The sequence below is a fragment of the Chiloscyllium plagiosum genome, unplaced genomic scaffold (genome assembly GCF_037043375.1).
Source record: "Chiloscyllium plagiosum isolate Xiang-an unplaced genomic scaffold, Cpla_swu_hap1 HiC_scaffold_48, whole genome shotgun sequence".
In the NCBI taxonomy this organism is placed as follows: Eukaryota; Metazoa; Chordata; class Chondrichthyes; order Orectolobiformes; family Hemiscylliidae; genus Chiloscyllium; species Chiloscyllium plagiosum.
In genome coordinates, this window is record NW_028270186.1 from 16,150,975 (window position 1) to 16,175,559 (window position 24,585).

Here is a 24,585-nt window from a genome sequence, read left to right on the forward strand (position 1 = left end):
TCCTGTGCATACACCAATCGAAATGCCTCTGAAATTTTGAAACTGCAGCCACCTCTGATAGCTCTGACTCGACGGACCGAATGGCTCTGCTTGCACCTTATGGGGATTCTTTCCAGTTGCATCAGGTGAACAATAGGGTTTAGAGGTGGACGCAGTGCTATCTGGAATGATGAGCCAGTGCTCTGGGAAGCTGGTCGACTGTGTTCTGTCGGAAAACCTCCGGCCAGAGGGGGCAGTGTAAACGGAGGGCGGTCCGGTCGGGACGCATGCGCCATGTGCAGCCTCAGCGGGCAGGCGCAGTGAGACCCCAGCTCTCTCCTTCACGTTGCCCTCTCGGAGGCAGCGGCTCACTCGGCTTTGATCACCAGGAGGCATCGAGGCTGCAGGTAAGGAGAGCACAGCGCACTCCCTGCTCTCCCCGGGGGGCGAAGGCGAAGACGAAGAAAGAGAGAGCCCCCGGCTGCCGTCCTGGAGCCCGCCCGCCAGCGAGCAGAGGCCTTACCCAAGGCCCCCTCCTCTTCCTGACCCTGGGGCTGGGGCTGGGGGGTCCCCGCGGGCCCGCTCCACACGGAGCCTCGGGGGAGGGAGGGTTTCACTTCCACGTGTGGAGGAGCCCGACCTGCATCCTGCCCCTTCAAATACCTTCCGCCCAATTAACACCCCGCCCCCAACACTGCTTCCCCCGCCCTCCGCCTACCCCTCTTGGTTATTCCAAGAAAAGTTTGATGGGCGAAAAGGTGACCTTGTCAAGGCAGAGGATTATATTATTAATGCTGGTTTCATTCTCTCGGGCGCGTTTTGCATTGTCCTTTGGACATTGATTCCAATGTGCTTTCTTCTCTGGCTGAAAGTTAATCATCAGTGGGGTGTGATGCCATTATTTGAGAATGCAAACTGGACACATTCTAGATGTTTTCCAACTCACCTTTTTCAGAGATGTTGTCACCGTACACACCCCTGGAGCAGATGAGACTTGAAGCCACCTGGCTCAGAGGAGTGGGCTGTTTCTGCACAGGGTGGCCGATACTGGCACCTAATCAGGCTAATTGAAATCAGCTTTCATGCATCAAACATACGCAGCCCATCAACATCACTGGTTGCAGAATCCTGCCACTCTCGCACCCTCCTATCGAAGAGTACCAGGGCAAATACAGTGCACAGTTGGAAACAGAGTAATACTCCCTCCAGACAGACCCCTTCAAACACTCCCAGGACGGGTTTAGGTACAGAATAATTCATCCTCTACACTGTCCACATCAAGCAGTCCCAGTTACATAATGTCACATTCTTTGCTTCAGGGTGCTTCATCGACAAGTCCATTGAGGGTCCATCCTGTGGCATGTCGGGATAATATTTGCCGCTATTGTTGAATTTTTCTGTTGTTGTACTGTGACCAAACTACTGCCTAATTTCATTTAACCTTGAACTCAAAGGTAGCAGGCAGAGTTAAGTATCGTAGTCAGTTAGCATTGGAATTGAACTGGCCAAAACAGCAGTGTCTACTCAATCTGCCACAAGCTTACCAACCTCAACTTGCAATCACGGGCTGAGTGACTGTAGTGTTCAATAGACCGGAATGCAGAAGAAACACTAGTCTGAACTGTTTCAGGTTGCTTCTCTTGATTTGTTTAAATGAACTTTGTAGAGACTGAAGAGTACCTATCTCCCTGTTAAATCATACTGCTAGAATGCTGGATGTGGCTGAGTGAACATAGAGTCATAGAGGTGTACAGCATAGAAACAGACCCTTCAGTCCAACCTGTCCATGTCGACCAGATAACCCAACCCAATCTAGTCCCACCTGCCAGCACCCGGCCCATATTCTTCCAAACCCTTCCTATTCATATACCCATCCAAATGCCTCTTAAATGTTGCAATTGTACCAGCCTCCACCACATTCTCTAGCAGCTCATTCCATACACGTACCACCCTCTGCATGAAAAAGTTGCCCCTTAGGTCTCTTTTATATCTTTCCCCTCTCACCCTAAACCTGTGCCCTCTAGTTCTGGACTCCCCGATCCCAGGGAAAAGACTTTGTCTATTTATCCTATCCATGCCTCTCATAATTTTATAAACCTCTATAAGGTTACCCCTCAGCCTCTGACGCTCCAGGGAAAACAGCCCCAGCCTGTTCAGCCTCTCCCTATAGCTCAAATCCTCCAACCCTGACAACATCCTTGTGAATCTTTTCTGAACCCTTTCAAGTTTCACAACATCTTTCCGATAGGAAGGAGACTAGAATTGCACGCAATGTTCTGTACAGCCGCAACATGACCTCCCAACTCCTGTACTCAATACTCTGACCAATAAAGGAAAGCATACCAAATGCCGCCTTCACTATCCTATCTACCTGCGACTCCACTTTCAAGGAGCTATGAACTTGCACTCCAAGGTCTCTTTGTTCAGCAACACTCCCTAGGACCTTGCCATTAAGTGTTTCAGTCCTGCCAAGATTGCTTTCCCAAAATGCAACACCTCGCATTTATCTGAATTAAACTCCATCTGCCATGGTCAGCATTACTCATACAGACTTTGCATTACAAGTCATGTGTGCTCTCTCTAATCTCGTTGAAACTTAACTTAACCATACCCTTAACAAAAGTAATCATCTGTCAATTTGTCAATACTATGTTCTCGTGAGAAACATTGAGTGGCCCAAGATGCCTCTCAGAGGTTTCCTATCAAATTGAGAAGGTTAATGGGTGATCTGATCGACATCTTCAAGATATGAACAGGATCTACCGACAGGGTAGATCAAGGTCAATGATTTCCACTGGTTGGAGATTCGAGTACGAGAGGTAGCAGAGTCTGAGAGTGAGGGTCCAGAGGTGGCAGAGAGCTGGATTGGTGAATTTTTTGGGGCAAGTTGTCTTGCCTGTATTGAACGGTTTACTTTGACTTGTCAGAATCTGAACATTTTTCAGTGTGTCGCTCAAGTTGGTTTCCTTTGAAATATTAGAAGTTGGTGCTTTACTGAGCAGGATGAGATGCTGAAGGATCTAATTGGACCTTTGAATTCTTAGGCCCATTGCTGTGTTATTATTCCAGCACTGGAGGTTGTACCTGTGTCAGATTACTCTTCTGCAAGGTGGCAATCTGTAAATGATACTTTTTCACCCTTGAGGCTACTAGTGGTGTGTAACATTAGTACAGATCAATCACTGGTGTTATGGTGGGAGAGGCAGCTTAATTGAGCAACAGAAGTGTATTACAGAACTGTATTCAATTTGATGAGTTCTTTTAATGCTGCAGGGAGAGGAATTTCAGTATTTGTAACTCAATGGCACAATTTGTAACAGTGCCAGTGTGTTGGATCTTATAAAGATGCATTGGTGTCAGTCCACATTTCAACTCTGGTAGTAATATTGAGAAAGATGTGTGACATATGTCACTTGAAGCACTGAAGTTTGCAAGTCATTGTATAGCTGTCTGTTGATCTTTGAATTCTGAAGTTTCACTGTGACTAAAGATGACCAATAACTGTGGCTTCATGTTGTGCTTACTACATGAAGAATTGAAGTAAGAGATGTTCACATGTCAGTTACTTTGTGTTGGTGCCTAATGAATTGTCTCCTTTCCAAAGGCAGAATGTCTGTGCCACCATCATATGCAGACTTGGGGAAATCCAGTCGGGATCTCTTCACGAAAGGATATGGTGAGCAGCCTTTTCTTCCTTCCTCAATTCTTTAGAAACTCCTCTCAGACTCATGCGTGAGTTAGCTAAATGTCACAAATGTGTTTTTGTGAAATAATGGATGTAGTCTTTACATGAGGAGCTGATTTCATCAGAAAAAGAAATGTAATTTACATTCTTGTAGCACATGAACTTGTCTCTCATCTCTCCTACAATCAAGGATACTGTCATTAATAGGAATATGTGGCACCTGAACATGAATGAAGAGTGGGGTAAAAACGCTCTGTATCCTGTGAATCCTTCATGTAAAAGCTGAAGGAAATAAAATGGTGCATATGTTGCTTAGAAACCTTTCTATCTCAGAGCACCAGTGACAGTCACACGCCCAGCAGTGTAAGCAGAGAGCAATTGCAATCTGATATGGTCTGGAAATGATAGCAGGGGGAATATCAGTTGATTGCAATGACTCCTAAAACTGACTGGGTATGTGTTCTGCAGTGTTCACACTGCTGTTGGATGTTGTACTTCAAATCATTGTTGATGGCTCAGATTTCAGGATTTACAGATTAGCTGCTCATGTTCTTCGGTTGAGACAGTGCCTCTGCCTCTGAAACCATGCAGAATAACATATCCTTTGGCCCCCTTCGTTGCTACCCAGGAAAAGTATTTGTTAATAAACTGCAGCGACAGTTATTCAGAAGCTTCATGACAGGAGTTGGCTGTTCAACTCCATTGAATTTGCTGTACTGTTTCATTGGAACTGGTACATTGATCAGTCCCTAGCCATTACTCTAGTGTTGATTACGCACTTCCTTTCTCGGTAAATACATCGGTCCCTTTTGAAACCTGAAGTCAGCTTTGCGTCTGGGACAGTGCATAAATGCACTCCTGGATTTGGTCTCAGTTCAGATCAAAAGTGAAGTTTTAACTCCTTTTCTGGATTCCCGTTTGAGAGGGAAGAATTGTATCCCTGGTGTCCTGCTTATTTCCATTCTAATATTGTGTCTTAACTGGATTATTTACTAAGTCTCTCTAATATCTACTAACAATCCACTTGGATATCATGACTTCCCCTTACTGTGGGCACTGAGATAATTCATTTGTTAACTTTTGGCAAGTCTAATGCATTTAATTGAATGGCATTGCAGACTTTAGTATTACAGATGAGAACCAAATGGTAGTCGAATGACCTTGATGAATCATTCACCTTGTTGATCTTTTTAGTAACTAGCTTATGAACATCTTGAACCCCAGCCCTCAATAGTCCCCTGTAAGCTATTTTCCCACCTGGTTTTTTGTATTTTGAAGTGTGCAGTATTGTACATCTCAAATTAGACTACATTGGCTGTACCTTTTGACAGCTTCGTAACTAGCCTATTTATCGTCATCTGAACTTGGTTTGGGTGAGAGGACAGTATGCGTGAATGGAAAATGGTAGGACTGTGTGCCAATCTCAGGGCGTGCCATGTGTTCTAGTTGCCAGAATATGAGAATATCTCTTTTGTATGTGTCGTTGAAAACCTCTCCTCAGCCTTGTTTGAGTACAGCCCCTCTCACAATGACTTCAGAATTCCTATCCAAATCATGAATTAGCTGAATTGTTAGCTGGTATTGTGTTGTTCGTGCTTTTATCAAATGAGACCATTAGATCTATAATCCATCAACTGGGATTAGAGGGTTTCAGTTGTAAGGAGAGGCTGGATAGGCTGGGACTTTTTCACTGGGCGGTATAAAGTTGAGGGGTGACCTTTTTACATAGATGTAAAAGCATAGCTTAGGTGAATGGCATCTGCCTTTACACTAAGGTGGGGGAGTTCAAACCGAGGGCATATTTTTAAGGTGAGAGGAGATAGATTTAAAAGGAATTTGAGGTGCGTCTTCACACAGAGGATGGTTCATGTGTAGAATGAACTGCCAGAAGTGGTAGATGCGGGTACAGTTACAACATTTAAGACACATCTGGGCAGGTACATGAATAGGACAGATCTCCAGAGGAACCTCAAATATCTGAGCAACACGACAGTGGAGTATTTTGTTCGGATAATTGAATGCTGGATAACATAGTTTAGCCAAGCATCAGAACCTTGCAATCTTCAATGGATAATCTGAAATTCGGATAATTGACGTTCGGGTCATCGAAGTCCCGCTGTACAGAGGTATGGGCCAAATGCAGGCAAGTGGGATGAATTGGGTTTGGAGAAACCTGATCGGCATGGACGAGTTGGATTGAAGGATCTGTTATGTGATGTGTGACGGTGACTCAATGATTCTATCTCGGTATTAGCTTTTACAGAGGCAAGGCTTATCAGCTTAGACACATGTGCTTACTCAAATTGCACGGTCCCTGATTCTGGGACATTTCCCAAGAGCTGCTGCAGATGCAATGGGCTGAACGGCAGCAGTTTTGAGATTGACAATACTTCCAACTTGCAATGTTTTCAAACTCACTTTTGTCAGAGGCAGCATTATATTTGTAAAAAGTTCCATTTTATTTCACAGATAGCATGCCTGCTGTGTCTGCTTGGCTTTTGCCAGTTCATTTCTTGCCAGCCAGTTTTCACAGTCACCCATGCTCAGTATCTTGCTCCCCTCCCTTTTGAAATCGAAAGCCCTCATGGATAATGAAGGAACTCTGTTTCCTTCCTGCTTTTTGAAAGTAGCAGGTCGATGACTGTCTCTGCGTGGTTTCTGGTTCTGCCTCCTACTCAGTTTCTCTGTCGGCGCAGCTGTTGCATAAGCTGACTTGTGACTTTTGACTTGAATGTTCATGTTGAATAGGGGCAAGAGATTAATTTTGATAAACTAACTCAGCCTTTATATGATCAATAATAACAGGAGCATTCACCAAGTGCTTTGCGCTTGCAAATTAACATGTGGGACAGTTGCAATTCCGAATTCCTTCTTGCTAGTACTAGTAGTGCTGATGTAATCATTCTTGATATAGTAACTTAGTGCCTTGCAAAACAATTCCAAGAGTGACATTTGAATTTCCAGTCACTCTGAGCTACTGTGCAGTTTATTCTGATAAAGAAGTCTGTCGACTCCAGACTGTACTCTGAAATGATTCAGAATTGTCTAGGATTTAGAATTGAGTGGAACCCTGTAAATGCTTTCAACTGGTGATATAAAATCATCAAGATGGATGGCATGGAAACAGACCCTTTGATCCAACTTGTCCATGTTGACCAGATATCCTAAATTAATCTAGTCCTATTTGCTAGCACTTGGTCCATATCCCTCTACACCCTTCCTATTCACATGCCTATCCAGATGCCTTTTAAATGCAGTAATTGTACTTGCCTCCACCACTTCCTCTGGCAGCTCATTCCATACATGCACCACCCTCTGGCCCATCTGATCAAGATCCTGTTGTAATCTGAAGTAACCTTCTTCGTTGTTCACTACAACTCCAATTTTAGTGTCATCTGCAAACTCGTTAACTCTACCTCCAATGTTCACATCCAAATCAGTTATATAAATGACGAAATGAAGTGGACCCAGCACCGATCCTTATGTCACATGGCTGGTCACAGGTCTCCAGTCTGAAAATCAGCCCTCTACCAATGCCCTTTGTCTTCTACTTTGAAGCCATTTCTTGGAGTTGACTGAGAGCAGACCTTCATGAATCCTGGTTTGGATTTGTACAGCAACTTTCTGTATAGTCCTGTAGCATAAGCTGTATGCAATGTGTCTTTCTCCCTGGGATTCAAATTGAGTGGATTTTTCATGTGGATTTTTCAAACTATGAAATGCTCTGCATGGTCCTGTTCTCAGCTGAGAAAGAGAATTAACAAGCTGGGTAACACTGGGTTAACTGGTGTTCAGGATGAGGTTGTCATTTGAAATGGGAACAGGTTCATGTGATGAATAAAAGACATCAGAAGACGAGCAGAGTTCAACATTATTCCAGTGATAACTTTGGCATTGGTACAAACACAACACAATGCAATGAATTGCCCCAGAGTCAAATCATTCTTTCCACTACAAATCCCAGCCATTTTTGAGCACTCGGTGGCTGACTGTGTTGGGCAATAAAGAATTGGAATCATATTTTAGGTAATGTTGGACTTGCTGGGGAAGTGAAAGACTGTAGGTGAGTTTTAATCTCCAGAATTTGCTGTGGTTTACATTTTGTATTACTTCTGGTGTGTTAATTATGGTGTCTTGAGCTCAGTGCTGATTTGATCCAACACACTGTTATTTTCATTTCTTAGGGTTTGGTTTGGTGAAGCTGGAACTCAAGACCAAATCATCGAGTGGAGTGGTGAGTTTTCAAAGTTTGTGGGAGGCAGATGTGGTGGACCAGGTTATTGAGAAAGCAGAAACACTCCAGATCAAAATGGGCAGCAATGTCTTAATCAGATAGTGAGAAACAAGACATAAAGTGTATGTCTTGGTTCATCAATTGCAGGTGAGAGACTTCTCCACAGGCTGGTAGAGTTGCTGTAGGTAATCATTTCTTCTGATGATCAGAGAAGAGTGTTGTGAAAGATTTGTGTGAGTGGCAAGCTGTGAAGATCATAACAGATAGGTACAGTAGTCAGCCTGATTTGGCCCTTTAGAGTCTGCTTTGCTGTTAGTAAGATGATGGCTGACTACATTGTGGCCTTAAATACACTTGCCCGATTGTCCCATATATATTTAAAAGCCAAGTCTCCACTGTTTTCTCTTATACTGGTACTATTGTATGCCATTCTCCTTGCAATAAATGCCAGAATTCCATTTGCCATGCTCTGAGGACTGTATATATGCTGTAGGTGAGGCTGGGACAAGGTAAGGTTATGTTGTATCTCGGTATAGAAATGTCAAAGTTCCATCAGATAGCTTTAATATTTGTGCATTACTTTTGTTGGCCCAGTATGGATTAATTTTGTTTGATTATTGAAACAACATGTTCAGACTCGAACGTTCAGTCACTTCTGCAGATGTTTTTCCTAAAAATAACATTTATTCCTGCTCCTTGTTATCCTGCATCAAATTTTTCCCTGTTGCGTTGGGCTTCAGATTGGTTCCACAGGTCGGTGCAACATCAAGGCCAAAGGGCCTGTACTGAGCTGTAGTGTTTTATGTTCTGTGTAGAAACATGACGGCTATACTATCATGAATAAATAGACTGGTAGAATGGAATCCACTGACCATGAGTGTGTTGAAGTTTGCAAAATCTTTTCTCTGCTTAAAAGTTGAGACTGCCCCCAGGGCTCTGATTTCTCATCTCATGTCTGTTAGACTGCATATTGTCTTGTTGTGGACGAGGCCAGACATTCTTAAGCAGGCAGGCCAGACTGTAACTTTGCAATTTGTTTCAGTAAGTGCACAGAGAAAATTTCCCGGACTAAGTTCGCTTGATTGACGACCGGGTTTTAAAACAGACAAAAATTTATTCATAAAATTACAGAATGTAACACTATGAACAGAATATACACAGAACTCAGTCTATCCAAACTTGACTTGATTCTGCTCTTCTGAAAATATATAACAGTCGCAATAAATAACCCCGTTAAACATATAGCAAAAATGAAACAAAGGCTTACAGGTTGAAGTTAGTAGGGCAGAAGGAGAAAGAGTTTGGCAGCCTGTTTCCACACAGCCCACTGCTGAACTGACTTAAACAAGACTTCAGCTTTCAGGACTGACCACTTCACTTTCATTATACAGGTCACTTCTAAAACATAAAGCTTTGACCTAAAGTTTCATCTGTTCATGTATAAACAAAAATGCCTCTCAGTAAGCCCTTTCATCTCTCGACCAAACCAGTCGTTTCAGATCCCAGACTGTTTTATGACCCCTCTGAGAAAAATCAAGGATACAGTATCCTTTTAGAAAAAGGACCAGCTTTGTGACAGTCTGTTAGTATTCATGTACAGACCTGATCTTGCAAGCTGTAATCTAACCTACTTCCTTCCTATTTGCTTTCTCTGTCCTGCTGCTTGACCACCTTGTGCTGGATTGCTCCATCAGATGGTAAGATAATTTGACTCAATCCACTTGCCGACTCTGATTCTCCTTCTCTGTCCCCCTGATTAAACCAGTGAAGTGTCTGTGTCTGAGCAGCATGCATTTGATTTCTTCTGTTGTGTTTGCAGTCCTTTTCTTTCCAGTATTTTGTCACGAGGAATTGGTAGGATATTCCTGAGTTGATGGGAAACAGGGCCAAATCTTCAGATTGTGATTTTTTTTCTCTTAGTCATCTGACTCGTGCACCATTTTAAACTCTCACTTTCCTTTGGGAGTGCAGTGTAAAAACTGAATTGGAAAGGACCATCAATGCAGTTGATCTGTCTAGTGGAAGTGCATTTGGTCTCATTTTGGGATTGAAAGCTCTGTACCAGATTACAGCATGGTTAATTTCCCCTCGTTCACCTCTCTGTAATTTCTGACAGGACTGTTACGTATATAAGTATCTGTGAGAATTCTGTTTTCATGTTTCTTGTATGAGAGGCCACTGTGAGAGCTCTAGTTGTTCTGTACTGTATTTACTCACCGGAACACCACTGGCAATATTGCTAACATATACACTCTGCTACTATTGCATTGTTCTACAGTTTGGCTTTGTGCTGTTACTGCTGACCTTGAGTAACTTGGGTTATCTGCCAAAACTCTCAGCATAGTTCAGGACTTCAGTTTGTGTTAGAGTATCAGTCAACTTGTACTGCATAGCAGTAAAGCCCCAATTCCCTCTGCAACCTATGATTTCCATGGTAACCCAAGAGAATTAAACTTCATGTTCTGTGGTGTTTGGCAGTTGGTGCAGAATCTGTTACTTTTCAGTGAGTGGCAAAGCTTCATACCTGGAGCTGAGTGTCTCAGCTGCATGTATTCAAAGCTGCGATCTCATTGTGGAGGATCAATAGAGTAGAGTCACTGTGAACAGTGTTTCCGGGATAAGCAACCTCTCTACTTCCTTTAGATGAAATATGAAAAATTGAAAGAAAAGGTAACCTTAGGCTACCAAATCTCTTAATTGTCTTAAGCATCTGAATGCGATCAGAATTATTCATGAAGAACAACATTTGGGACATCACTAAAGGGTGGTGTTGAACTTTGAGCTAAACCTGTTGCAGGGATAGGAGGCTGCCAGGGAGACATCCAGTGGTTTTGTTCTGTGGTTGCTCAGTATGTCAGTTTTATTTTTTGTTCACTCTTCTTTAGCATTTAATAAATAGAACTTTGCAGGCAGCCCTGGCTTGATTGCTGTTATATCTTTAGGCCACATTGATCTGTTAAGCACTCCATCGTGGAGGGAGGTGCTCCAGATCTGTGTCTTGATTTGCAAAGGGATCTGTCTGAATATTAAAGTGAGCTAGAAAGTCCAGCAGCAGTAGAATGATTCATAAACATTGGTGGTAGAGAGAGAGTGGAAGGATGAGAAACAACCCACACCATTATGATTTGCAAATTTGCATTACATCACTTCCAAAAAATATTTCACTTTGTATGAGTTTGTTGACTCCTGCTTTATTGGTGAAATGGAGTTAACGTATTGAATTTTGGATTAGACCATATATAGTTGGATAACGTGTAACGTCACTGAACTGAAATACGGACGACTACGGACAGGCTGTTTTGATATTCAGGCAGAAGTGGGTACTGCAGATGCTGGAGATTAGAGTCAAGATTAGAGTGGTGCTGGAAAAGCACAGCAGATCAGGCAGCATTCGAGGAGCAGGAAAATTGGCATTTGAGGCAAAGGCCCTTCCTCAGGAATGTTGATATTCAGTATGTTTTATCTTGGTGTTGCTGCCAGTGGCAAAGGGAGGACCCCCTTTGATTATGCTTCTTTATATGCTTTCTTTTACAGGAGTTTACCACCTCTGGCTCTTCAAATACTGACACGGGCAAAGCCACAGGCAGTCTGGAAACCAAATACAAGCTAAAAGAGTACGGACTAACCTTCACTGAAAAATGGAATACTGATAATGTTTTATCCAGTGAAATAACCATCGAAGATCAGGTAGGTGCTGCATGTTTTTACTAAGTTCAAATTATACTGTATGCTGTGGTGGGATTTGAATCTGGGTCCCCAGAACATTCCTTGGGTGTCTGGATTAACACCTTAGAAGAGTACCGCTGTGCCATTGGGTGTTATCCCTAGGTGGCTAAGACTGTCCAAACCAAAACATACTTTATCTTTTGTGGCCTAAAATCTTGGTGGAAATTCCAAGTCGGAAAGACATATTGTGTGGCAAGTGGAAAAATTGGTACAGGTATGAGTTTCTTCTGCACACCGCTGAAACAGAAAAAGTGGGGTGGATGTTTACTATAACTCACTGAAGGCAGTGCTTAATTGGAACATAGTGTAGGGTGAGCGAGAGTCATCTGACTCATGAAAACGTTTGATGGGCTGTGAAGAAAAAGTTTAACTCTGCGCCTAAACTGTGCTTTACTCCCGAAGAGCAGGATGATGTCCTCAGTGTTGCTGCAGAGTAGTGCCTCTCCTTCCGCAGTGTGGGTTCCACAGCTCAGTGGTTGGAAATTTCTGCCAGGCTTGGCAAAAAAACTGCAGTGTTAGGACAGTCTGGAGCTATACCTGTGTTCATAATTTGATACTTATTAATGTTATGCTGTTGTAAAGCACCCCAGAAGAGCTGGGCATCCAGGTTTTGCACTGTTGCTGGTTTCATCAGGTCTGATGAGTATGTAGATCTGATTTTGCTGAGGATATTACAGTTGTTGGGAGGACATGACAACATTTGAACATTAAGTACCAGTGTCTTGGGGAATTCGTTAAGCAGCAAAGACCAAACTTCCAAGAATTGTTGGCAAGTTTTTCCAGCCAGTGAGTAATTATGGAGTCCAATCAAAGTTGCCAGAAATGTGATTTGTTGCACAGTAAGCGCCAACAAGATAAATCAGCATATTGCTTTTGAATATATGGGTTGAAGGATGACACCCTCAGACATATCCTGCTCGATTTGAAGTGCCACGGAATCGTCTGTGGCCATCTGTGGGCCTTGGTTTAATATCCCATCTGAAAGACAGCACTTGTGGAAGTGCAGCTTCCCTCAAAATGAAACTTGAATGTCAGTCTAGATAATTGAGGCTTGGCCCCACAATTTCAGACTGTGGTGAGTGTGCAACCTGTTGAGCAAGCACTGATGAATGAATTGTAAAATTTCCATGAATAAAAGGCTCAGATGTTTGTAAATGTTATCGCAACACACATTTCACCTTCTTGTATCTATTTGAAAATGCTTTTGATAGTGTTAAGCATAACATACACCAAAAAACTAACTTCTCTTTGGTCTGTTTTCTCACAGCTTGCTAAAGGACTAAAGCTGACTTTTGACACGACATTTGTACCAAATACAGGGTAAGATTTTAATTTTTATGTTTGGTTCAGCCATGGTGGAGATAGGGTTTGCATAGTCACCCTAATGATTCCACTTGTAATGTGTGCAGTCCCACTTCAGTGAGTAATGTTGTATCATCGGCATGGGTCAGTGAGCTTGTGTAGGTTTTCTTAAGGTGTCAGAGGTGAGGCAGGGAAGGGAGGTGCGCTTGTGACTGACTGGAAAACAATAATGATGTTGGATGTGAGAGCCCAATTGAGTGTGGTTGCTAACGAGTTTTGGAGGAAGCCTTTAGTATTTATGCAGCACTTTTTAATGAAATGAAAGGCAATTGACACGAGCATTTTTAAAGCAAAGTTTGCCACTGAGCTACATGGGTTTATTGGTAGGTTTAAAGGAGTACCTTCAAGGAAGAAAATGATGTACCCCGAGAAGGAATTCCATGGTCAGGGGCTCAGGCAATTGAAGGCATGTCGAACACTGGAGCAAGGAAAATCTTAAATGCCCAAAAGACTGCATTTTGTTAATGCAGAGATTAGATTAGGTTCCCTACAGTGTGGAAACAGGCCCTTCGGCCCAACCAGTCCACACCGACCCTCCGAAGAGTAACCCACCCAGACCCATTTCCCTCTGACTAATGCATCTAACACTATGGGCAATTTAGCATGGCCAATTTACCCTGACCTGCACATCTTTGGACTGTGGGAGGAAACCTACGCAGACACTGGGAGAATGTGCAAACTCCACACAGACAGTCAACCGAGGCTGGAATCGAACCTGGGACCCTGGTGCTGTGAGGCTGCAGTGCTAACCACTGAGCCACCATGAGATGTTGGAGAGTTGTGCGACTGGGGGAGGTTTCAGACTTGTGGAGGGGTGAGGCCGTGTATAGATTTGTAGACAAGCATTAACATACCTAACTTAAGTCATTGCTTGACTGTGACTCTATGTCGGTCATCGAGTGTGGCGGATGATCAGAGAATGGAGCTCGCTGTGAGTTATGAGGGCTGCAGAAATTTGGATGAGCTAAAGTTTATGGAGGGTAGAATATGAGATGCTGGTTGGATGTGCAATGGAATGGTTCGCTGTAGAAGTGAGGGTTTCTTCAATTGATTGTCAGGTGGTATCACAGAAGTGGAATTAAATGGTCTTAGAGTTGAACCAAAATTAACCACTGTTGCCACATTCACGACAGATGGAGATGTTTGATTTGTATTCACTGTTATACTCGTAGTGGACTAGGGTGTTGAATTGCAGGTTATCGATCCCAGTAGAGTTTTAATGCAGACCATGTAACATCTTAAACTGTAGCTTTCGGATCTGCCGCAAGGTAACATGTTAGGTTTAAGTCGAAAGAAGGAAAAGATCTGTCATGTATTCCTGACTTTTGGAGGTGGAGGAGTAGCAAAGAGAACATAATTCCAAGGTTTCTCATCATTGCTAGAAGCATCACTGACCTTGTGCCTGACGAAGCTGTCCATATGGAAGTGGAGCATGTGGCTGTATCTTAGGAGCTGTCCCAGTTGATGTGAAGTGTTAACAGGTGTCCAGCGACCCAGATGTTACATGCAAGAGCATTTTGTGGACTCGGGCTGGACTGTGATCTCTTTTCAGGTTAGAGAGCCAGCTGACACTGACTAGCCATGATGAATGGGCACCTTGGGACTGATAGTAGAAATCTCTGTGGCAATATACCAATATACTCATTCGAGGAGCTGGGGGACAATCCCAGCTCTACACTTCGACACATTTGTTGTCAGTAATGTTCTGGATGTGTCTTTTGTGTGCCGACAGTAAGAAGAGTGGAAAGCTGAAGACTGCCTACAAACGAGACTACGTGAACCTGGGCTGTGATATTGATTTTGACTTTGCTGGCCCCACCATCCACAGCATGGCTGTGTTGGGCTATGAGGGCTGGTTTATTGGGCACCAGATGGCCTTTGACACTGCCAAATCCAAGCTGGCACAGAACAACTTCTCTCTGGGCCATAAAGCAGGGGACTTCCAATTGCATACCCATGTGTAAGTACATTAGAGAAAAGAGATGGCTGTAATTTTTAAGAAAAAAACTTTCAATAATGTCACCATTTGTGACCACTGGTGACCCAAAGCATTTTACAGGTGTTGAAATTCATTGTTGAGTTTGGAAATGGGAGAGACAGTATGTTTGTAATAATCATCCAGCCAGAATCTGTTTTTGAAATGTGGCTGAGGGGTAAATATTAACTGGGGGACCAGAAATCGTTCAGTTTCTCCTCTTTGAATTACTGCCTTGGGATTTTGTTTTATATCCACCTAAACATTTGGGGCTTTAGTTTATCATTTATGAACTCATGTGAAGTAGATATTGTTCACTAGGCCAGCATTTATTGGCTATCCCTAATTGCTTTGAAAGACATCATGGTGTGCTGTGTTCTTGAGCCACTATAGTCTGTTGTTGAGGGAGGATGTCCCAGTTACTGTGAAGAAATGGTCATATATTTCCCAGTCATGGGGATGCATGGCTTGGAGAGGAATGTGCAAATGGTGTCCTTCTAAAGTGGTAGAGGTCCCAGGTTTGCAAGATATTGTCCCAAAGAGCCTGAGTGAGTACTTGCAGTGTGTCTTGTATGTGGTGCAGCCAGTATGCATCAGTGTTGGATGTAGTGAACATTGAAGGTGTTAGATTGGGTGCTGATGAAATAGGCTGCTTTGTGTTGGATGGTGTTGAGCTTTTTCCAGTGTTGTTTGAGGGTTGTAGCCCACCAACCAAATAATCAGTCTTCTATCACACTCCTGACTTGATGCGGAGATGCCAGTGTTGGACTGGGGTGGACAAAGTAAAAATCACATGACACCAGATTATAGTCCAACAGGTTTATTTGAAAGTACCAACTTTCTTCTTCTGCTGCTCCTTCGTCATGTAACTTGTGGGGCAGGATCATAAGAGAATTTAAAGCAAAAAAATCGTAGTGTCATGCAACTGGAACTATTGAACACACCTAGATTGTTGTAAAGTCTTCAATCTTTTAGAATAGGTTGATGGTGTCGATTCATTAATATCGTTAGTAGCCAAGTTCAGTACCCATGAGGGTGGCCTTAACTGGTTCCTTGGGTTCATGTCATATGACAGGTGACCCCATAACACTATGCACTGTCACTCAACCACACACGCACGCTCGCTCGCTCTCTTTCTCTCACATGCTCACAATCACCCAGACCCTCTCTCATACATAAGCTGTCTCTCAGGCACCCACACGTACACCGAGCACACTCTTGCCCTTGGACACACCTTCTCACAGGTTTACACTCTGCCACACTCATGCATACATGCACTCACACACGTTCACATACTCTCTCGCTTCTCTCCCTTTCTCTGTTTTGCACCCCCCAACCACATATTTGCATTTAGAGTCACAGAGATGTACAGCACGAAAACAGACCCAACTCTTCCATGCCAACCAGATAGCCTAACCTAATCTAGTCCCATTTGCTAGCACTTGGCTCACATCCCTCTAAACCCTTCCTATTCACGTATTCCTGTGCCAGCTCATTCCATACACGCACCACCCTCTGCGTGAAAAACTTGCTCCTTAGATCTCTTTTAAATTTTTCCCCTCTCACCCTTAACCTGTATCCTCTAATTCTGGACTATCCCACCCCAGGGAAAAGACCTTGTCTATTTATCCTATTCATGCCTCTGATGATGATATAAACCTCTATAAGGTCACCTCTCAGCCTCCAACTGGAACAAAGAACAAAAAAAACTTCCAGAACATTTTGGCCCTCCAAGCCTGAACCGATCCAAATCCTCTGTCTGTAGCTCAAACCCTCCAACCCTGGCAACATGCTTATGAATCGACTGAACTCTTTCAAGTTTCACAACATCCTTCCAATAGGAGGGGTCTAGAATTGCACAGGATATTCCAAAAGTGGCCTAAGCAAAGTTCTGTACTGCCACAAAATGACCTGCCAACTCCTTTACTCAATACTCTGACCAATAAAGGAAAGCATACCAAATACCTCCTCCACTATCCTATCGACCTGCGACTCCACTTTCAAGAACCTGCACTCCAAGGTCTCTTTGTTCAGCAACACTCCCCAGAACCTTACCATTAAGTGTATAAGTCCTGCTCTGATTTGATTTTTCCAAAATGCAGCACCTCACGTTTATCTAAATTAAACTCCATCTGCCACTCCTCAGCCAGTTGGCCCATCCGATCAAAATCCTGTTGTACTCTGAGGTAACCTTCTTCACTGTCCACGACACCTCCAATTTTGATTTCATTTGCAAACTTACTAACTATACCTCTTATGATGACATCCAAATCAGCACCAATTCTTGTGGCACTCCATTGGTCACAGGCCTCCAGTCTGAAAAACAACCCTCCACCACCACCCTCTGTCTTCTACCTTTGAGCCAGTCCTGTATCCAAATGGCTAGTTCTCCCTGTATTCCGTGAGATCTAACCTTGTGAACAGTCTGCCATGAAGAACCTTGTTACTGAAGTCCATATATAGATCACGTCCATTGCTCTGCCTTCATCAATCCTGTTTGTTACTTGTTTGAAAAACTTAATCAAGTTTGTGAGACATGATTTCCCACACACAAAGCTAAGTTGACTACTCATAATCAGTCCTTGCCTTTCCAAATACATGTAAATTCTGTCCCTCAGGATTCCCTCCAACAATTGGTCCTCCGCTGATGTCAGGCTCACTGGTCTATAGTTTCCTGGCTTCTCTTGAGCACCTTTCTTAAATAGTGGCACTACGTTAGCCAACCTCCAGTCTTCTGGCAACTCATCTGTAACTGTGGATGATTCAAATATCTCAGCAAGGAGCCCAGCAATCACTTCCCTAGCTTTCCACAGAGTTCTAAGAAACATATGATCAGGTCATGGGGATTTATCATCCACTTTTTTTTGTGTTTTGAGACATCCAGCACCACCACCTCGATAGTATGGATAGTTTTCAAGATGTCACCATCTATTTCCCCACATTGTATATCTTCCATGTCCTTCTCCACAGTAAACACTGATGCAAAATTCTTGTTTAGTATCTTCCCCCAACTACTGTGGTTCCATACAAAGGCTGCCTTGCTGATATTTGAGAGGCCCTTTTTCTCCCTACCGTTTTGTCCTTAATGTATTTATAAAATCCCTTTGGATTCTCTTTAATCCTATTTGCCAAAGCTGTCTCATGTCCCCTTTTTGCCCTCCTGTTTCCCTCTCAAGAATGCTCCTACTGCCTTTTATACTCTTCTCAGGATTCACTCAATCTCTCCTCTCCCTGTCTGACATATATGCTTCTTTCTTTTTGTCAACCAAAACCTCAATTTCTCCAGTCATTTAGCCTTCCCTCCATCTTCCAGCCTTGCCTGTTATCCTATCAAGGAACATACTGTTTCTGGACTTTCATTATCTCATTTTTGGAGGCTTCCCATTTTCTAGCAGTTCCTTTACCTGCCAACATCTGCACTCAATCAACCTTTGAAAGTTCTTGTCTAATACCGTCAAAATTCGCTTTCCTCCAATTTAGAACTTCAACTTTTAGAGCTGGTCTATCCCTTTTCATCACAATTTTACAACAAATAGAATTATGGTCGCTGGCCCCAAAGTGCTCCCCCACTGACACCCCAATCACCTGCGTTGCCTTATTGCCCAAGAGCAGGTCAAGTTTTGCACCTTCTCTCATAGGGACACCCACATGCTGAACCAGAAAATTTTCTTGTATACACCTAAATTCTTCTCCATCTAAACCCTTAACGCTATGGCAGTCCCAGTCTATGTTTGAAAGAAGTTCTGTGATTTACATCTTAATGAACTGAAACCTGCAACCCGTTCTAAAAGATGAAAGACTTAACAGCAATCTAGGTGTGGTCAGTATATCGTATCAGTTGCATGACACTTAAATATTTTGCTCAAAATTCTGTCTTATGACCTTGCGCCACTCGTTCCCTGATGAAGGAACAGTGCTGTGAAAGCTTGTACTTCCAAATAAACTTATTGGACTATAACCTGGTGTTGTTATTTTCTAACCTAATTTATAGGCACAGAAATTAAATGATCAAACAAATGATGTGAGAGGAGTGTTGACAGGCTGAATACTACATCTCATGACTTGTACCTTGTTGAGGGTGGACAGACTTTAGGGAGTCAGGAGGAGAGCTGCTATCTGCGAGTTTCCAGATCCTGTTGTCCTCCAGTGCCTGCAGTTTTATGTTTCCGCCCAGATCAGTCTCTGACCTTGTGTTGGGGCAAAGATCATTCATTACACAATAAAGAATGGTTGCACCGAGGATATTACCCTGAGGAACTTCTGCAGAGACACCCTGGGCCTGAAATTGTGAAACCTCAATGACCAGAACCATCTTCCGTTGTGCAAAGTATGAGTCCAACAAGTGGAGACTTCTCCCCCTGAATCCCATTGTATTCAGTGTTGCAAGAGCTCCTTTAGGCTTCCTCTGTCAACCGCTGTCCTGATATCAAGGGCAGTGACCCTCACGCTGTGTCTTCAGTTCAGCTCTTTTGCCTGTGCTTGGACCTAGGCCGCTGTGAGATCAGGAGTGGAGTGGACCGTGAGGATTCCAGTCTGACTCTTATTGAGCAGGTTGTGTAGATAATGTTTATAGCACTGTTGGCAAGACCTTTTAACACTTTGAGGATTGAAAGTTGACCAACAAGATGGTAATTGGCTGGCTTGAATTTGGCTTGTTTGTTGTTAACAGTGTAGTGACCTGCATTGGCAACACTGGCACCTCCCTCTCAGTGTCATGGAAAAGGTGTCCCTCCTGAAAGTCAGCTGTTCTGACAGTGCAGCACTCCTTCAGTACTGCACTGGAAGTTGATCACGGAGTTTTGTGTTCAAAGCTGGAGTGGGCAGTAAACCTGAAAGCTTTTGACTAAAATAGGCTGCTATGTGTTGAACTACACCTTACACGTTTGAAGGATGCCTCATTTCTTAACCTCCCTACCAGTGAGAATACAGTAGTTGCCCCTGATGATCCAATTCTATCAAGGTCTTCTGTATCCTTTTAAATATTTGAGTGCTTGAGTTCTGGTTGCATACTGGCTTGAGCTGGTTGATTGGACGTAAAAGTCTTTGTTATTTAATACTGGCAGCCTGTTTCATTATGGAATCTGTCAAAAGCCCTTTTTAGTCTTTATTAGAACTGAAAACAATTAATATGGTCATAATAATGATAACAAAAACTGCTCAATTAAACTTTCTCGCTTCCCTCTCAGTAATGATGGTGCTGAGTTTGGTGGCTCAATTTACCAGAAATTGAATGACAAAGTGGAAACTGCTGTGAACCTCGCTTGGACTGCTGGTAGTAACAATACTCGTTTTGGGATTGCTGCCAAGTACCAAATTGACAGTGACACCTTTGTATCAGTGAGTAACATTCCCACTGTGTATCCCACTTTCATCACCTGAAAAAGAACAAGTCTAATTCAAACTGACAAGTGCTGGGACATGAGACAAATTGACTTGGAAGATACTTAGCAGAGTTACAGGCCAAGAATAGACAAAATGGAACTAAATTAACCGTTTGCTGAAGCTGATAGTGATGTGAAATTTTGAGCTTGAATGATTCCGATTTGGAACAATTAGCAAAAGGGAAGCACAAAGTATGAAAGTTTGCTTAAAACAAAATTCACAGGATGAGGGCATTGCTGGTAAGGCCAGCATTGATTGTCGATCCCAGAGGGGCAGGTAGGAATCAACCAGATTGCTGTGGGTCTGGAGTCACATGTAGGCCAGACCAAGTAAGGATGGCAGTTTCCTTCACCAAAATGACATTGGTGAACTGGATGAGTTTGTCTGAGAATTGAGAATGGTCGTTATGAGAGTCTCCAGAATGTGTAAAATGAGAGGTCGAAATGTAAACACAAGAAGTTCAATTGCAAAAAATAAAATCAAGGTCAGCACATTGGAAAACAGGTTCAGAAAATCTGGAGCTCAGGCCCAAACTACATGATGGACAAAAGGGGCTGGTAATATGGAGACACACGTGAGACACACGTTGCACTTTCTGACTTGTGTGCAACACACATTGAAATACAGTGACTCTTTGTTACTCAGGCAAGCTTGCCAACTGTCTTGTGAACACAGTCTCACTGGTATTGTGCATATTGACAAAGCAATAACATCTTGTAGAGTGGCTGCTCAGCATGGTTATGGTATGCCAACATCCAGTGGTCGGTGGAGCTCAAACCACAGTTTCTTATCTTGAGTCCAGCATTGCCAGCTATGGTAATATATCTGCTGTGGTCTGAACTAGTGGTGTTGTTTATATCATGATGGTGGGGATATGCAGTTTGGAGCTTCAAGGAACTACCCTTCAGCATTGTATACAGAGTCTACGTTAAATTTGGGACCCCAGTGAACAGAATGGGCCTGTATGTTTTTAATGCCGAGCCTCAGATGATCGCTGCATTCATTTATAATTCTGTCCGAACCAAACTATGGTCATTTCAGTATTTGCAATCCACCAGAAGGTTCAGGGATGAGCAGAGATGAGGTTCAAGGAAGTTCTCTCTTAATGTTTCAGGGGGTTCGAATCATCCACCTGTTGGTTTATGCTTGTGTTTTTTTTTCTCCTCAAGGCGAAGGTGAACAACTCCAGCCTGATTGGATTGGGATACACTCATACTCTCAGACCAGGTGGGTATGGAACTGCCTTTTCGATTTCAAATGTATTAAAACATTCCCTGTTGGTGATGCGACTCCGTGACCTGATCTCGACTGTGACTGTGACAGGTCACATTGTACTCATGATAAGTTGACTTGATGTTCAGCAGGGATGTATGATGATGCACTTATCTTGCCCCTATCAGGCCTGCAGCTTTGCCACCATATTCCTGGGGAAATTGTTCTGTTCAACATGAGGGAGTATCCTCTTCTACTTGTTTTTGTTTAAAACTGAATGGTTTGCCCAGCTGCATCATTTGTGGAATATCCACATTTCACCTGCTTACAATAACTAGCTGAGTTTGGGTCCAGGTTACTTTCTTGAAGTGTTTGAAGGGGTCTGCCTGGTCCATAATACTGGCCAAGATCTCAAACAACATGCAGCATTTGCTTCCAGTGGTTTCCTTGTGTGTGAGCAGATGTGGCAGCCTCAGGAGTGGTTTATGATGTCTAAAAATTCACAGCCCACCTTACTCTCTCTTTCATAGGTGTGAAGTTGACGCTGTCTGGACTGATTGACGGGAAGAATTTCCATGCTGGGGGGCACAAGGTTGGCATGGGCTTTGAGCTCGAAGCTTAGTATTGAGGATGAAATGGTAACACCTTTTGGGTTGGCTGCTGAAATTCAAATTGATGAAAATAAATTGCCCTTCTCCTCCATGGACCAGGCACAGAAGAATCATGCGAAGTTTTGGCCTTAAAATTGATTTTGATCGAAATGGCCAGCCTGCTTTGCTGGGAGGTATCCGTACTGGATTGGTTTCCCAGTTAACACGAGGTGGAGGTTGTTTTCACTGAGCAATGTTAGTGTTCTCAACTATTTCCTGAAAAACCCAGCTTTAAATCATGTATTACAATCAACATTTAATTTCCTTTCTGTGACTGCATGTGGTAGAGACATTTAATGCCATTTTTAAATCACTTCACTGTATCAGGTGTCTGAAGAAAAATAAAAGGATGTGATGGAGTTTATTGTTGTTGTCAAGTTGATGCAGTGTTCTGAAGAGTTGTGCTGTGTTGCATTGCCAATTGGAGTTTGTGCCAAATGAATACAGAAGCTATAAGTAGCAAGAACTTTATGCTGAAGGAAATGCTTGTGTGCTGTTCACTACAAATCATTCACACACTACCCGTGCAGCTGTGTGCTCCTGCTGCAGGGGACTTAGCTAGTTTTCACGATTGGTTTCTGTATTGCTAACTTGTTTCACTCATGTCAATACATCCCATGGCAAATTTGTTGCATCAGCTGTGCAACATCTGTATATGGCAGGCTGATGAGAGCAGTTGAGAGGAAGAGGACTATCCAGTTCCTTAATGTGGGCTCTCAGGAGCTGCAGCCACATGCACTTGTTGCTGGAAATCTCCCTGATCTCCCATATCCTCCAAGAAGCAGGTGTGAGGAGGAAGGGGGGGTGGGAAACACACTTACACCAGGTTTTCCGTGACCTGCTGTACAGTTGTCATGACTGCACTGCCGTCACAGCTATCAATCACGTTAATGCCATCAATTGAAAAGTAACATCTTTGTACAGTTTGCACTGAGGGAGACGGTTCAAAACAGTAGTCATCATGGAAAAATAAAATCTCCACTCTCATTTTCTGCATATGCAGATTTTTGTGGGTGAAGGTGTGAGAGTAAATTCAAGATATTCATGAACTATTAAAGGTGGCTCCGATAAATAAGTTATCTGGGTTTTAAGGTTAAGAGGAGGAGGGAGAAGGACAGTAGATTCCAGCTGGAAGAAGAAAATCTTTTTAATGCTGTTTAAGAAATGATCTGTTGTGCTGAGGGACAAGATAAGATGCTGTCCGGAGGGATCACGACTAAGAGAGCACATTGTTCGAAATGTCAAGTTTTGCTTTCGTTAATTCTCTTATGTTTACTTGGAAAGGCCCAAAACCAGCACCAGGACCCCCACAACATGACTTTCCCCTTTTATTCTATTACAATAATGCTTAACATTTTTATTTACATCAAATTGACATGTCTCTTCCCAAGGTTTCAGCTTTGTGCTCACTCTTTAGACTAGTTTGCACGTTTCTCTCCAGCTCCATGAGCAGTGGTCTGGATCTAAAACTCTACATCCCATCCAGAATCCTCATCAGGAGGTTCCTCCTCTTCTTCCTCTGGAAAGGTGTCAAAATTGCTGGTGTCCAGAGGTCCTGTCACCTGCAGTGGAGAAGTAAAGATTCTAAATTGCATTGGCAAATACTACTTTTGAGATGAAAAATAAAAAAGAAACACAGCAGGACCAAGCAAGCTGCTTGATTGACAGTATCTTTCAAACCCCTTCCATCTGGAAGGTCAGGGGCCATAGCTACATGGAAACACCACATGTGGAAGTTCTCCTCACAGAGACAAGTAAATGCTGGCCTTGCCCAATGTCCCAAAACAGTTTTCACCTGAATTTTTTAAATAATGTATTCAAGTTATCCAGAGCCATTGGGAAACAAAGTATTTTTAGTAATAGAGTAAGTGGAACAATTCCAGAGGGGTTCAGCCATCTGCAAGCATCAGCCTTTCAGTGACATACTGGATAAACTAGGTATTAAGGCAAACTGCATTTCCCAAACACTTCTCAACTCCAAAGGCATCACTTACACTTGGAACTATGGCTGCAGTCAGTGTTCCTTTCCTGAGCCCTTCAAAGTTAAAACCTTCAAACCACCTGCAAGAGAGAAAGGATGAAAAGTCACAGTGCTACTCCTAATAAACTGAGCTCTCAATTAGTCTCAGAAGCTATCGTTCCACATTACATTAAAAACATATGCCTGTCCATTTCATTGGTCTGTTACTATCCTCATCTGTGAACTTGTGCCCTGTACTCAAGACCAGTGGCAGCAACACTGACTTGGATCACAAAAGCTTCATTCTGGCTCTGCTCTTTTTTGCTAATTCAGAACCCCCTGTTTTTCACACCAGCTACTTCATCTCACAGACTTCAAATCTCACTGCGACACCCATGATATCAGTTGTCATCATTGGCC

At 43.0% G+C, this 24,585-nt stretch overlaps 2 protein-coding genes across 8 annotated transcripts in view; one reads left to right on the top strand and one right to left on the bottom strand.

Moving 5' to 3' along the window:
- Positions 1–261: 261 nt before the first annotated feature.
- Positions 262–22,564, top strand: vdac3 (voltage-dependent anion channel 3). Of its 3 annotated transcripts, none has more exons than XM_043681588.2 (9): positions 262–386; positions 3,584–3,655; positions 7,849–7,898; positions 11,433–11,585; positions 12,892–12,944; positions 14,719–14,946; positions 20,148–20,298; positions 21,513–21,570; positions 22,086–22,564. In XM_043681588.2, exons 2-9 carry the CDS (start codon positions 3,589–3,591, stop codon positions 22,175–22,177), a joined length of 852 nt encoding a protein of 283 aa, XP_043537523.1. In that variant the 5' UTR covers positions 262–386; positions 3,584–3,588; the 3' UTR covers positions 22,178–22,564. The 3 variants fall into 3 exon arrangements, with proteins under 3 accessions (XP_043537523.1, XP_043537524.1, XP_087840527.1); XM_043681589.2 differs by having other exon boundaries at positions 331–386; positions 3,588–3,655; XM_087984401.1 differs by lacking the exon at positions 262–386 and having other exon boundaries at positions 3,547–3,655.
- A 776-nt stretch (positions 22,565–23,340) lies between these two features.
- The window catches only part of LOC122543167 (cGMP-dependent protein kinase 1-like), a 97,053-nt gene continuing 95,808 nt past the window's right edge, over positions 23,341–24,585 (bottom strand). For all 5 annotated transcript variants that reach the window (XM_043681576.2, XM_043681574.2, XM_043681577.2 and 2 more), the window contains 2 exons: positions 24,200–24,266; positions 23,341–23,767 (listed from right to left, as the gene is read on the bottom strand). In XM_043681576.2, the coding sequence (XP_043537511.2) occupies positions 23,669–23,767; positions 24,200–24,266 (166 nt within the window). In that variant the 3' untranslated portion in view covers positions 23,341–23,668. The remainder of the gene's footprint in view (positions 23,768–24,199; positions 24,267–24,585) is intronic.

Bases quoted from the DNA above. Each gene is read 5' to 3' on its own strand.
- vdac3 (XM_087984401.1), top strand. From the start codon at position 3,562: ATGAATTGTCTCCTTTCCAAAGGCAGAATGTCTGTGCCACCATCATAT. The intron at 3,656-7,848 runs GTGAGCAGCCTT...TTCATTTCTTAG, and splicing joins TCTCTTCACGAAAGGATATG to GGTTTGGTTTGGTGAAGCTG. The intron at 20,299-21,512 runs GTGAGTAACATT...TTTCTCCTCAAG, and splicing joins ACAGTGACACCTTTGTATCA to GCGAAGGTGAACAACTCCAG.